This window comes from Octopus bimaculoides, chromosome 3 (assembly GCF_001194135.2).
Source record: "Octopus bimaculoides isolate UCB-OBI-ISO-001 chromosome 3, ASM119413v2, whole genome shotgun sequence".
Taxonomy (NCBI): Eukaryota; Metazoa; Mollusca; class Cephalopoda; order Octopoda; family Octopodidae; genus Octopus; species Octopus bimaculoides.
The window spans coordinates 167,815,540-167,829,404 of record NC_068983.1 but is presented as its reverse complement, the minus strand read 5'-3'; the positions used below and the strand labels follow the sequence as shown (position 1 = coordinate 167,829,404).

Below are 13,865 nucleotides of genomic sequence, written 5' to 3'. Positions count from 1 at the left end.
CAACGCAGAACTCTATGTTCAACAGATGGAACGACTCAACACGGCTATTCAAGAGAAAAGACCTAATCGGCAGCATGGAGTTCTTCTGCTGCACGACAATGCCCGCCCTCATATTGCCAATATGACCAAGGAAGCCATTCAAACGCATGGCTGGGAAGTGCTGCCACACCTGCCGTACTCTCTTGATTTGGCACCCATGGATTTCCACCTCTTTCGATCTCTTTCAAATGTTATGCGGGGAGTTTCGTTCAATACTGATGCAGAATTGAGAGCTTAGTGGGATCAATATTTCGAGTCAAAATCAGGTGATTTCTACCAACGAGGTATTGAAAATTTTGTTGAACGTTGGGAAGAAGTTGTAAACCCTAAGGGTGAATACATTATTGATTAATTAGTTGCTATTTTTTATTAAACCTTTTAAAAAGTTTAAATTTAAGAAAACGGCAGGAACTTAGTTGCCAACCCCCAATATATATATTTATGTGTTTGTGTTTGTCCTCACACCATTGCTTAACAACCAATGGTGGGGGGACAAACATAGACGCATAAATATATATACATGACTGGGCTTCTTTCTGTTTCTGTCTACCAAATCCACTCACAAGGCTTTGGTTGGCCCAAGGCTATAGAAGAAAACACTTGCCTATGGTGCCATGCAATGGGACTGAGCATGTGGTTGGGAAGCAATCTTCTTACCACACAGCCACGCTTGCGCCTGTTGATAATTTTTTTTATTATCATTTTAATGTCCATTTTTCCCTTGCATAGATTAGATGGAATTCATTGAGGCAGATATTTCTATGGCTGGATGTTCTTCCTGTCACCAACCCTCATCTGTTCCCCATGACCTGACATGTTTTTCATAGAAGACTGGAAATGAAGTATAGTGCTTGTATGATGGTGACACACATTTACGACTAGCATGTGACAAGATAAGGAGTGACAGACAGACAGACTGAAATACACATATAGGCAAATTATGTAAATTAGATATATTAAATATAATATTTGATGTATCTAATTTATTTGCATAATTCTCCTCTATATCTACTCAACCTGTTCCCTCTTATAGCCTTTCTTTACCCTGTGTAATGATCCCCTGTAAAGACATTGGAGTCTAAGTTTGAGTCTTTTGAGCACTACTAAATGTCTTCTATATGGAGAATCTGTGGATCTCATCTCAGGACTATATATGTGTACACACACATGAAGGGCTTTTTTCAGTTTCCATCTACCAAATCAAAGGCTTTGGTTAGCCCTGGGGGAATAGTAGCCCACTTTTTAACCACATGGCCATGCTTACACCTATATCCAAGTGTGACCCTATTAGCCACACGTCATTAAGAATCTTTCCTTTCACCTGTTTCTAAGCAAGGAAACATTCCTGCCTGGCCAGACATGTTTTCATAGAAGATTGGAAACAAAGGATACCACTTGTATGATGGTGCACTTCGTTTATATCTGATTGTGACAGCAAGGCAAGGATGAATAGACAGACTGGAAAACACACACACACACACACATATATGAATAGACAGACTGGAAAATACACACACACACACACACATGTATGTACCTGATGGACTGCTTTCAGTGGCTTCAGTTAGTCCTGAGGCTGTTGTAGAAGACACTTGCTCAAAGTTCCATTTAGTGGGACTGAACCTGGAACCATGTGAGCTGGAGGCAAAGTTCTTAACCCCATAGCCATGCCTACACCTATTAGGAATATCTCAACAAATATACATTTGCCTCGAAACCCAACAATGTTTTAGAGACTAGCGTATGACTGAGAAATGTAACTGTTCATTCATAATTTATTTGGCAATTTATTGAATATTCTTCATGTTTTTTTGTTTTTTTTTATATATTTGTTCAGTTAAAAATGGCAGGCAGTTAGTGATATGGAATAATCTGGTTAAGATATTTCAGTTGGTTAATATGATGGAAATTGATCTATTCAACTAAAATTTGAAGTTCCTCATCATTTAACTATAAAATATGACATTTTGTATAAGGAAAGAGAAATTAGATTTTTCTTGTGCACACACACACACACACACAAAACCATACACATGCATGGATGTGTGTGTATGCAGAAAGAGAGAAAGAGTGTGTGTGTGTGTGTGTGTGTGTGTGTGTGTGTAAGACTATACACTCATGCAAAGTTCCAAGAAACTTTCACAAAAACAACAGCAGCAGAAGTGATGACAATAATAGCAACAACAACAACAAAAATAGATGAAATGCCATTTCAATGAAATATGCCTTTTATAGTCCAAACTTACATAAAGTCGTTGTTGACACAATTTGTTGCCATAATATAATTACACGCTCCTCGGAAATGAATGTTGGCACCATCAAATGTTCTGTAATGATTGTTTCCATAGAGAATGCAAGTGGAAGGTTCTGTCAAAACAATAAAAAAAATAAATAAAGTTGTAGGGGAACGTGTCCTGGAAGTGAATCTAAGCTGCAGATTTACATGGCTTATCAATTAAATCTTAATCAGTCGTATAAAGAATCAATACATGATTGACCAGTATGCTAAAAGTCACAGCCAAAATTCCCTCCCATCATACTCTACTGTCTTTAAAATAAAAAGAAACACTTGATAAATGTACTCCAAGATACATTATGTTTGATAAAAAAAAAACAGGATGGAGTGGTGATAGCTGGAATGCTTCCAACTATAATTCTGCTAGAGATCAGAACCAATCTAGAGCAAAATAACAAATCTTTCATTATTCTTAAGTCTTTTCCAATCTTCTCTATCTCTAGTGCCCGTGTTTCACTCTCACGTTACAACATCCTTTATTCTCTGCTTTAAGTATTTCTCCATACTTAAAGGTTAAGATGACTTATTTATTCAACCAATTATTTTTACTGTTAGATGTCCACCCTACAGTTAATCCAAAGAAGGTAACTGGCGACTATTTTATCTCCCCAGCCATCTGTATAGGACAATAGCTACAAAAGACTGCAATGTGGGTCTCTGCTAAGGATTTGCAATAAGCATGAATACAGTTTAATCCTTTTGGATCTGCCTGCAACTGCTGCTGGTTCTATGACAGAAACTTACCGAATCTTCTAAAGACTGCCATCAAAATTTCATGTTAATTCAATTTCAAATGCCAGCTTAATGATGAAAATGATTTTGACTAAATTCTTCATTATTTTCAAAACTAACTGAAACAAATGTAGTGTATTTCAATAGGACTATGGAAACCAAATAGTTAAACCGAATAATGAAGACTAACTAGAAGACTAGCCTGAGCCAGCAACTGTGATAATTACAGTTGCCATGATGTAAAAATGTTAGATTTAAACAATTTGAGGTTAAACGTTGAAGCTGAAAATGTGCAGGGATGGTAATATCCTGAGTGCTAGTGGGCCCAGTTCACTCAACCTCTCAGTTTTACACAAAATCAGATTGCCTGCCTAAGATTTTTTCAGCCAAAATGACTCCCTAGATAATTTATTAATCTTGAATCAAAACTGCTTTGCCCCAACAGATCCCACTTTGTTTTGTGTTACTGAGGACAGCAGTGAATGTCAGAATTCTATTGGATGGCAAAACAGACTGGAAATATTACTAAGGTGTGTTGTCTGGCAAGTTACATGGTGATCTCATTAGAGCTAGTGCCACATAAAAAAAAAACCCAGTACATTCTGTAAAGTGATTGGCATTAACAAGGACATCTAGCCAAAGAAACCATGCTAAAGTATACATTGGAGGTCAATGCAATCATCTGGCCTGTCAGATACTGTTGAATTATCTGACCATGCCATCAGGGAAGACAGACATTAAACAATGATGATGATGTGTCTATTCAAGATGTATTGTCACATTAAAAAGAAATTATTGTAAAATATTGTGAGTACAAAAAGCATAAGGTTATGAATGAGAAAAGTCATTCGTTAAAGAGAAGACAGTGAAATATATTTCAGATCTAATACATTCCAAAAACGTATGAAATTACCTACTGGCTAGACAAGTGGGGCAGCAATATCCAGGTCTCACAAAAGGTACTTCTTCAGTATCACAATTTGCAAATAGTGGACATGTTTGAGTATTACAAGCAGGTCGGCCTTCTACACAGGCACACTTTGTGCATTCATCTACAGACCATATTTCTCCATTCTAATGGAATAACAAAAAATACATATAAATATACACAACTGAATAATTACATGTCTATAGACTGTTTTTAGTTCAATTTACCCAATGACTTCCATTACATTCTTTACTTTAGAAGCAACATGACTAGTTCTTGTGTTACAACTAAACTAAATCCTCTCTTTCTAGTAACTATATATAACCTGTTGTTATTCTTCCACCAAGAACAAAATCCTGCAGAAACTGAATTATAGACCACGTTCTTCAGAAACAGAATGGTGAAGAGGTGCAGGGTGTGTGTGTGTGTAGCATACAGATCTCGGGATAGACCAGTAGACAGACAAAGGGTATAACAAACAAACAAGCAAACAGACACAGTTGATTTTCTTTTACTTCCTGAAACATTAAAACTTACCAATGATAGACACAATATATTAAAGTGAAGCAACACGGCTTAATGGTTATATTGTTAGGTTCATAATTGTAAAGCTATGGTTTCAATTCCCAGACCAGTTGGCTTGTTCTGTTCTTGAATAAAACTTTTCAGTTTATGTGGCTGCAGTCCACCTGGCTGAAAATGAATACCAGTGACAACTGGGGATGGCAGGAGGGGATAAACCTATAACAGACTGAAATGTTGGCAGAATATTGTAGGTCACTCACCATATTTTCCAACATACAAATTGATGTAGTATGTTGTGTGAACATTCAAATATCATCACTATCTAAATCCTGCTCCATTTCACATGGAATTTTTGATGCTCTAAAGTCACCTTGGTGTATAAATCAACTTACCTTTGTTGTCTGTAAATTTTGGTCTGAAAAATTTAACCTGTATACCAGAAAATATGGTATACGCCATAGAACCCAAGATAAATTCTGACTTAATATGCATGTATGTTGTAACGGACTTTTTTTTAAAAATATTAACACACAGAAAATCAACTATAAAAGTCATATGAGAAAGGTAAGATTCCTGTTGCAGCTCTTAGCTTAGATTTCATCAAACGATTTCAATATTTGACTTTCTCCTCCCTTTACACACACACATATATAGTCATACTAATTTGTAGCAGAAATCAATCAGGAACTGTGAAAATCAATTGATTATTTTCTTTCTGTTTGCCCTTTATTTAGAAAAAAAATTATTTTCTGTCTTTTTTTTTCTTCAACTTTTCCATTATTTTAGGAAGAAGAGTTGGTTAGATTCCTAAATAATAAAGGCACATTAAGAAATTATGTGAAACTGTGTGCAGTTATGATGATGATAAATCCGTGATCTTTAGAAAGCATCTGTTCATTGCAGTAATCAACTTTCTGCTAAAATGGTTGAGGGTGAAAGAGGTGGGATCAGAAACAAAGATATATATGTGTGTGTGTGCATGTGGTAAGAATGGATGAGGATAGCTGCGTGAAAAAGTGCCACACCCTAGCGGTTGAGGGAACCCGTGGAAGAGGCAGGCCTACGAAGACCTGGGATGAGGTGGTGAAGCACGACCTTCGAACATTAGGCCTCACCGAGGCAATGACTTGTGACCATGACCTTTGGAAATATGCTGTGCATGTGAAGACCCGGCAGGCCAAGTGAGACCAAAACATTTGAGCGAGGTCGTTGCCAGTGCTGCTGGACTGGCTCCTGGACAGGTGGCACATAAAAAACACCATTTTGAGCATGGCCATTGCCAGTATCACCTGACTGGCCCTCGTGCCGGTGGCACATAAAAGCACCCACTACACTCTCGGAGTGGTTGGCATTAGGAAGGGCATCCAGCTGTAGAAACTCTGCCAAATCAGATTGGAGCCTGGTGTAGCCATCTGGTTCACCAGTCCTCAGTCAAATCGTCCAACCCATGCTAGCATGGAAAGCAGATGTTAAACGATGATGATGATGATGATACATAGTGAAACAATAACTACTACTCCATCTAAGGTTTTATATATATGTTCTGAGTACACGATCAGACATGTCGTCGTTATGGTTAGAGTCAAGTGTAAAAGTGAAGCATACAGTATGTTTAATAACGTATCTAATGCAGAAAAACACACACTCTGAGACATATACACATTCATGTACTCACACACATACATTCACAGACAGATACACAGTCATATACAAAATGTGATGTCATGTTTAGAATTTAAAGTAAAAGTATAGAAGTGAAATAATATATCACATTACATTATAGAGGTTCTTCTTTCACTTTTTGACACATTATACAGAACCAGTGCCAATGTTGCATTGTTTTAATCCCCCAAAATTTGCATGTTGACCCACAGGGTCCTGATTGGATTTGGTTGAGCCGTTTGAGAATGCATTGGGGACAGACACTGAGACAAAAGGAGGTTTTTTTTATTTATGTGTGTCTGTGTGTGTAAAATGGTTGAATTAGATTTGTCCTTTAATTTGAAAGTTTCCAGCAAAAACTTGTAATATCGGTTCTTCATATTTTGCTGGTAATTTACATGCGTAAATTTTCGAATATGAAAATAATACTTATCTATGATGTGTTGTAAATTTATGGAAAGAAATCTCATAAAACTCAACAATTTTGTTAAAAATGGAGAAGAGAAAATGTAAAAATATATAAGAGAATTTTAATTCATGCAGATGATTGTTTCGTACAGAAATATGAAAATCATGGTACATAGAGACACACAGACAGATTATTATCAAGGCAGCAAGTTGGCAGAAGCGATAAAGCATTTAAAAAAACATTTTGTGATATTTGTTTGTAGCTCTTTACATTCTGAGGTTGAAATCCTACCGAGAAGCTAAACTTGCCTTTCATTCTTCCAGAGTCAATAACAATTTACCAACAAATTGCCAGAGAAGATAGTGTTGACTACTCTGCCACCCATTAAAATTGCTCGCCTTGTATCTGAATCAGAAGAAACCATTGCCATCATCATCATCATCATCATCATCACTATTATTCCCATCATTATTCGGATATGGTTTAAATAAGAATCCCATACAGCTTATTGCCATTCAGTCCAATCCTTTATCACCTCAAATGGGAATCTAAGATCTGCCTTCATTAATGATAAAAACAACAGTGATCAGACAGTCATATTTGAATCTGCTAAAATGTATTGAGAATGAATTGATACATAATTCTATAAACGTTACTTGTATCAAGAAAAACATCATCACACCACAATCCACCTAAAATATGAGCAGCACTCAACTCAAGCCTCACAAGCACACCATTGTTACAGATCCCCATCATTTAGTATCTCACATGTGAAGCCAATTACATCGATGACATAAACTGCATCAAAATGACCTCTTCAGGACCAGAAGATACTTCAGCCCCCAAAATCTATTACCACTCTACAAGTGTAAGGTGATGACCTCCTACACACACTCCAAGCGAGGTGGCCTCCAGCTACATTGTCTTCTCTCTCAACCACTACTAAAACAGCCTCTGAACTGGTTGAACTTATACCATCTCTACAAACACAGCAATTCTTGACCCACATATCTCTTGTCCTCTTATCACTCTTGTTGTGTCCAACTAGCTAAAGCCCTGCATTACACTCATATCAAGTAGTTTCTTCCCAGAATGGCAGCCCCTCTCAAACTCCCTACCTGCTCATATTTATCCCACAGTTGTTGACTTAGAAAAGCTTCAAACAGAAACATTAACAGAATCAATCTCACTAGTCTTGGGGGACAGAAAAGATCTCTTCCTCCAGGCCTAGCAAATAAAAGCATAAAAAAAAAGGTTCTTCTGCTATAATTTTCTTCAATCACCATCCTCCTCTCCACCACAACTTCATCATCTTGCATTGACCCCCCCTCCCCACCCAAACAGTCATCTATCACACATTTACATTAATTCAGTCATCTCTCCAACATAGGTCCCTTATTGTCGCTGATACTCCAAATACTCTCTCAGTTTACTTCCACATAAGTGAAATTAACAAATCAAATCAGATTCTATTTGACTCATCCCATTTAACCCTTCACAGATCTTCCACATCTAATGTCCATAACAATGCCTTTACCACATTCCTTATACATCCTTCATACACTCTGCTGCTGCTGCTGTTTACGTGCTAAGTAATTATGGTATTGTTTTGCAATTAATTTTGTCTCTCAATCTACAGCATCTGTTTATGTTAATTCAGTCACCAACTAACTTCAACATTTAGGTAATTAAAAAGAGAACCTTATTTTCATACCAAAAAGTCAAATAACGCTAATTAAAATTTAGTATTTATGTCACAGCAACAAAATTAATAATGATCTTACTTGTCTTGTTTGACCATTGTGAAAACAAGCTGTAGTATTTGCTGGAATACAAGTTTCGCAACATTGGCCATCCAGTCTTGTCTTCTCTTCTCCAAAACTGCAATTTACTGTTGGACATTCCTGCATATTGCATTGAATTCTTTGTTCCTTAAAAGAATAATTAACAACGATCGGTTTTAAATTACAGATGTGCATAGAGAATGAAATAGTCATTTACATTTACATCAATGTCAGAATAATTAAAATATTTTCTGTTCTTGGATTTTCCAATGTCAGAATAAAACTATTATATGTTTCAAGAATCTTGGTATTATGTTGTCAAAGCCAGGGCCTATGAGTGGGTGGGGGTCAACTGCTACATTGGTCTGGGATGCAGAAAGCCAAGGAAAGTTTCATGATCATCTGCTGGACTATGGGCTACTCCCTAAAAATTGCTTAGGACTCTTGAACTTTGAGTGGAAGTACCATCATGCATGGGCCTGAAAGAAACTGTGTTCCCCTTGCCAAATTTCTATTGGATGCCCTGGTCAGAACAGAATGAGTGAGGGAATAACAGTTGCAATGGTATCCTTGTTTGATTGACTGCAATTGACTGGATAAGGTTGGTGTTAGTGATAGCAGAGAAACAGAGGTTTGGATTGGCAGGAAAGAAGTTCAAAGAACTACCGCTTCAGTTTTATTGAAACCTCATTCATTCTCATCAGAAAACAGGATCACACTAATCTACCATCAATTACCGATCAAAAATGATTCACAGATGGCTGATAATTACTAAGAAGTATTTGTAACAAATCAAAGGTTTATCTATAACAATTAGTTAGCAGAATCTTAAAATCATTAGAGTGAGGAATATATCAATAATTAATTTAATAATAAAATCCTTTATCTCTGTCAGAGGTTTGACAGTAACCATGCCCTAAAAGTGTATGGGTAAATTACATATCAAATCTATTATGATTAAAAACATTTCTATAGAATGGAAACAAACTCATTAGATACTCATTCTTACCAAAGAGACTCAAATTTGTAAGGAATTTGAATAAACCTCAGCACATTACTGGTATCTATCTGATTAACAATGGAGATTATGTGGTCATGAAACTTTTAAGATGTTAATTATGTGTTGTTCATGCAAGGGATTTATCAAAGTAGTGTTTCTGTTGATAACAAAATTGAATTCGAATGAGTGACGGTGCATATATCCATCAAAACTGTAAAAAGAAATCTAAAAACAAAAACATTCCGTAGGATACAAAAATGAAGATACTTACAATGCATTGACATATGACACAGGGATTGTCAACATCTTTCCAAGTTTCACCATCTTCATAAAATTTGTCTTCTAAATCATAGTAACAAGCTGTTACAGAAAAGAAATAAAATAGTAACCATCATTTAACGTCCACCTTTCCATGCTTGCATGGGTTACACAGAATTTGTTGAGGCAGATTTTCTAAGGCCAGATGCCTTTCCTCTTACCAACCCTCACCTGTTTCCAGGTAAAATAATATTTCCCCATGGCTGGACATGTTGTTATGAAAGAGTGGAAACAAAAGACACTGTTGTAAATGAGCATCACTGTTATGCAATCAATGATGCAATGTCAAGGCAAGGACACGGACACACACACACACACCAGGTTTCTTCCATTTTCTGTCTCTCAAATTCATTCATAAGATTTTGGTCAGCTCAGGATTATAGTAAAAAAAACATTGTCCAGAATACCAGTGGACTAAACTTAGAATCATGTAGTCCACCATCACCATCATTTAGCATTCATTGTCCATGCTGGCTTGGCCAAAGGTCTCGGTCATTGCCGCCGTGAAGCCCAACACTTGATAAGGGCTTTTCACATGCCTCCGTGAGGCCCAATGCTCAAAAAGTGCTTTTTACATGCCACTTGCATGACAGCAGCATCAGCCACAACTACAATTTTGGCTTCACAGGCCTTCTTGGCATATTGCCAAAGGTCTTGGTAGTTGGGAAGCAAAATTCACAGCAACATCTGCACCCATACAATACAACAACAACAATACTTGTTTCGAATTCTAACCCAAGGCCAACAATGTTTTAGGAAGTAATGAGTCAATTATATGATCTGCAGTTCTAGACTGGTACTTTGTTTTATCAATCCTGAAAGGATGAAAGGCAAAGTTGACGTCAGCAGAATTTCAATTCAGAAGGTAAAGAGTGGAAATGAATGCTGCTAATCTAATAATTCTGCCAGCTCCACCACCTTTAATGATCCCTAAAGGTGGTGAGCTGGCAGACCACCTTTAGGGATGGTGCTCTGCCACCTTTAATGATCCATTCTATAATAAAGAAAGCTGCTTATTAATTCTGTATCCAACCAATGATTTTACTCAGAAACTAAGATGCATCCTGTTGTTTGTATGATAAGGGAGCAGCACCTCAGACTGGTTTGGTCATGTTGGTTGATTTTCTGAATCGGATCCTGTGAATTGTGTTCTCTTTTTTAAGGATCCAGTTGGATCCTTAGAGAAGAGAACACAGTTGTGTTGGTTAGCATATGCTTCATGGTCACAGCAGACAAGGAAGTATTTTATGGAGATGGGAACTATCCAGAACACTACTTGGAAGGTTGCTTGGGACAACCTAAGCAGTTACTGACAAATGGTAGATGCAGGGATGTGTTGCAATGGTGCATGTCCCCTCACCTGACCTAACTAATTAGTTTGGAGTTGGTGACATTTACTAAAAATAAGAAAAAATTAACACAGTCTAGAAAGATCTTAGAAATTCTAGCTTTAATATATTTTAATCAAAATCTGGTTTTCAAGATTCCTTTATTATTAAAGATTTCAATCAAAGAATAATTTTTACTCATTGGGATATTTTCTAATGTCTTTACATTTGTATCTGTTTTCTTGCAACAGTCTCTCTCTCTCTCTCTCTCTCTCTCTCTCTCTCTCTCTCTCTCTATCTCTCTCTCTCTCTACCAACTTTATTCAATTGTTTTCATAAACAACAACTTCATTTTTAGAGATACTTTGAGGATATATATATGAACGTTTTTACACTATAACTATTTATCACATGAAAACTACTTAGAAACTCTTCCTTCCAAGTTTTACATATATTGGTGGTTATATACATCACAGTTGCTTTGTGACACACACAAGCAGGAAACCACCTGAAGGGTAGTGTTTTGGTTAGTTTTAGTCACAAAACAATTTCTAGATATTTGGCAATATATTGAAAGAAAGAAAAATCATAAAACAAAGAAATCAATAGTAAACATGTTTATATCAATTTGTAAGATCTAAAAACAGAAGAAAAGAACAGGACTGACCAGGACATATGGCACAGCATGTTCCTTCGACTCTCTTTTGAAGAGAAAGTGGACATGTTGGCTCTGAACAGATATCCTTGGAACAAACCCAACTAAGGGATTCCTGAAAATAACAGAATACAAATGTATGCCTGTGTCTGTAAATGTGATATTCTTAGGGTTTAGAATAATAATTCAAAAATAAATTACAATTCCAGTACAAGCATGGCTGTGTGGTAAGATGTTTGTTTCCCAACCAATTGGTTCTATGTTCAATTCTATTGAATGACACCTTCAGCAGGTGTCTTCCACTATAGGCTAAATCAGCCATACATTTTTATGGTAAAAATATATATACTGCCAGCCAGATTTAGCCAGACTATTGAACCTTTGAGTAGTCACTACTGACAAGCCAACGACTGATAGGCAAAACTAGTCTATTCAGTTCTAGATTTAAGAGATGAGGAATTATGGACATTATTTACATTTGACAGATATTTGTCCTCATCTTGTTTGTTGTTAACACAACATTTCAGCTGATATACCCTCCAGCTTTCATCAGGTGTCTTGGAGAACTTTCGAACCTGGGTTCTCATTGTAAAGGTATTTTTCAATGCTATTATTATTATTATTATTATTATTATTATTATTATTATTATTTTTCAGGTCACTGCATGGAATCGAACTCGGAATCTTGGGGTTAGTAGCCCGCACTCTTAACCACTACGCCATATGCCCACAGGCATATGGCAGAGTGGTATTATATTGCACCTGGCTGTTTATATTAATTTTTATATATAATTAAAAGCTTCTCTCAGTTTCCATCTCAAAATTCACTCACAAGGCTTTGGCCAGCCTGGGACTATAGTAGAAGATAGTTGCCCAAGGTGCCATGCAGTGAGATTGGATCCCAAATCATTTGGTTGGGAAGCAAACTCTTTTAGCAACTGTGAAAAAGACAAAATGTAAACAAGGAAAATATAGGAATTGTATAAGAAGCTGAGAGATTTAAAGTGTCAACATTTGAATAGAATAAACTTGAGAAAACGAGTGTGAAAAGATAGAAAATAGCTTTTGACATACTTTTTGAAATGGAAATGATTTCATGCCGAAGAAATTAATCAAATATTTTAATTCATTTATAAAATATAAAACAATTTGTGAGTTCAATTATCTTTTACCTCGCATTCGCAATGGAAACATGGATCTTCTGGCTTTGGTCGAGTTATTTCACCAACATTTTCTGCAGTACACTGTGTAGAAACTGAAAAAGATATTAAAATATGATGGATTACATCAACTTGTTAACATTTTTGTTGAAAAACACTGCTTTTGTTAATAATGAAGAATTTAGTAAAATAACTGTCATTATGAAAATAATGTTTGGAATATTAACATGGAATTTTGATGAAAGGTTTTAATTAAGATTATTTTAAAACAGGAAGTTTGTATCATTAGACCTGGTGGGAGTAGTTTTAGGGTTAGGGTTAGTATCTAAAGATTTAGTATCTAAAGATTTAATTTCTTTTCTACCATTTAACAACAATGGTAAGCAATTTCTAAGAAGATAAAGGTATTGTATGAGGGAAGAGAAGGTAGTTGATGTGGATCAACACTTACAACCAGAACACGTTGGACAGCAAAACCCTGGTTGTGGGTCGACTAACTGAAATTCAGGGCACATTGTCATGTCTGGACAGGATAGACGAGCACATTTCAATTTTCCATTCTGAAATATAATAATAATTAATAATATATAAACACACACACACACACGCAAAAACATACACATTGTGAAAAGAAGATTGCACAATGCTTGTGCATGAACAACATCAATAATGGCAGTGAAACATGCAAAACACACCACCACTCAGTTTCCTCACTTAATCTTCCCTCCAACCCCTCATTCTCTATCATTGATCTTTCCACCACTTGCAAACTGCTGTAACTGCAGCTGTAACCAAATGATATATATATATATAAAAACGTAAAATGAAAACAGAACACAAAGCATTCTGCGGTACACGTGTTTCAAGCTTTATACACAAACTGTCGTTGCATCATTATATGAGCATATAATTCATAGACAGGATGGTTTAAAGCTATCTTCAGCCGCAAACATTTTCAGTCCCAAGATTACATCACAAAGAAAAAAGAAAGAGAAAAAATATATATATATATATATATATATATATATA

At 36.1% G+C, this 13,865-nt stretch overlaps 1 protein-coding gene across 5 annotated transcripts in view; it reads right to left on the bottom strand.

Moving 5' to 3' along the window:
* The window catches only part of LOC106883525 (kielin/chordin-like protein), a 134,575-nt gene that overhangs the window by 12,225 nt on the left and 108,485 nt on the right, over positions 1 to 13,865 (bottom strand). For 4 of the 5 annotated variants that reach the window (XM_052966684.1, XM_052966686.1, XM_052966685.1 and 1 more), the window contains 7 exons: positions 13,288 to 13,396; positions 12,849 to 12,931; positions 11,689 to 11,791; positions 9,647 to 9,735; positions 8,376 to 8,522; positions 3,985 to 4,141; positions 2,286 to 2,406 (listed from right to left, as the gene is read on the bottom strand). In XM_052966684.1, the coding sequence (XP_052822644.1) occupies positions 2,286 to 2,406; positions 3,985 to 4,141; positions 8,376 to 8,522; positions 9,647 to 9,735; positions 11,689 to 11,791; positions 12,849 to 12,931; positions 13,288 to 13,396 (809 nt within the window). Of the gene's footprint in view, positions 1 to 2,285; positions 2,407 to 3,980; positions 4,142 to 8,375; positions 8,523 to 9,646; positions 9,736 to 11,688; positions 11,792 to 12,848; positions 12,932 to 13,287; positions 13,397 to 13,865 lie in introns of all 5 variants that reach the window. The other variant, XR_008263765.1, reaches the window with a different exon arrangement.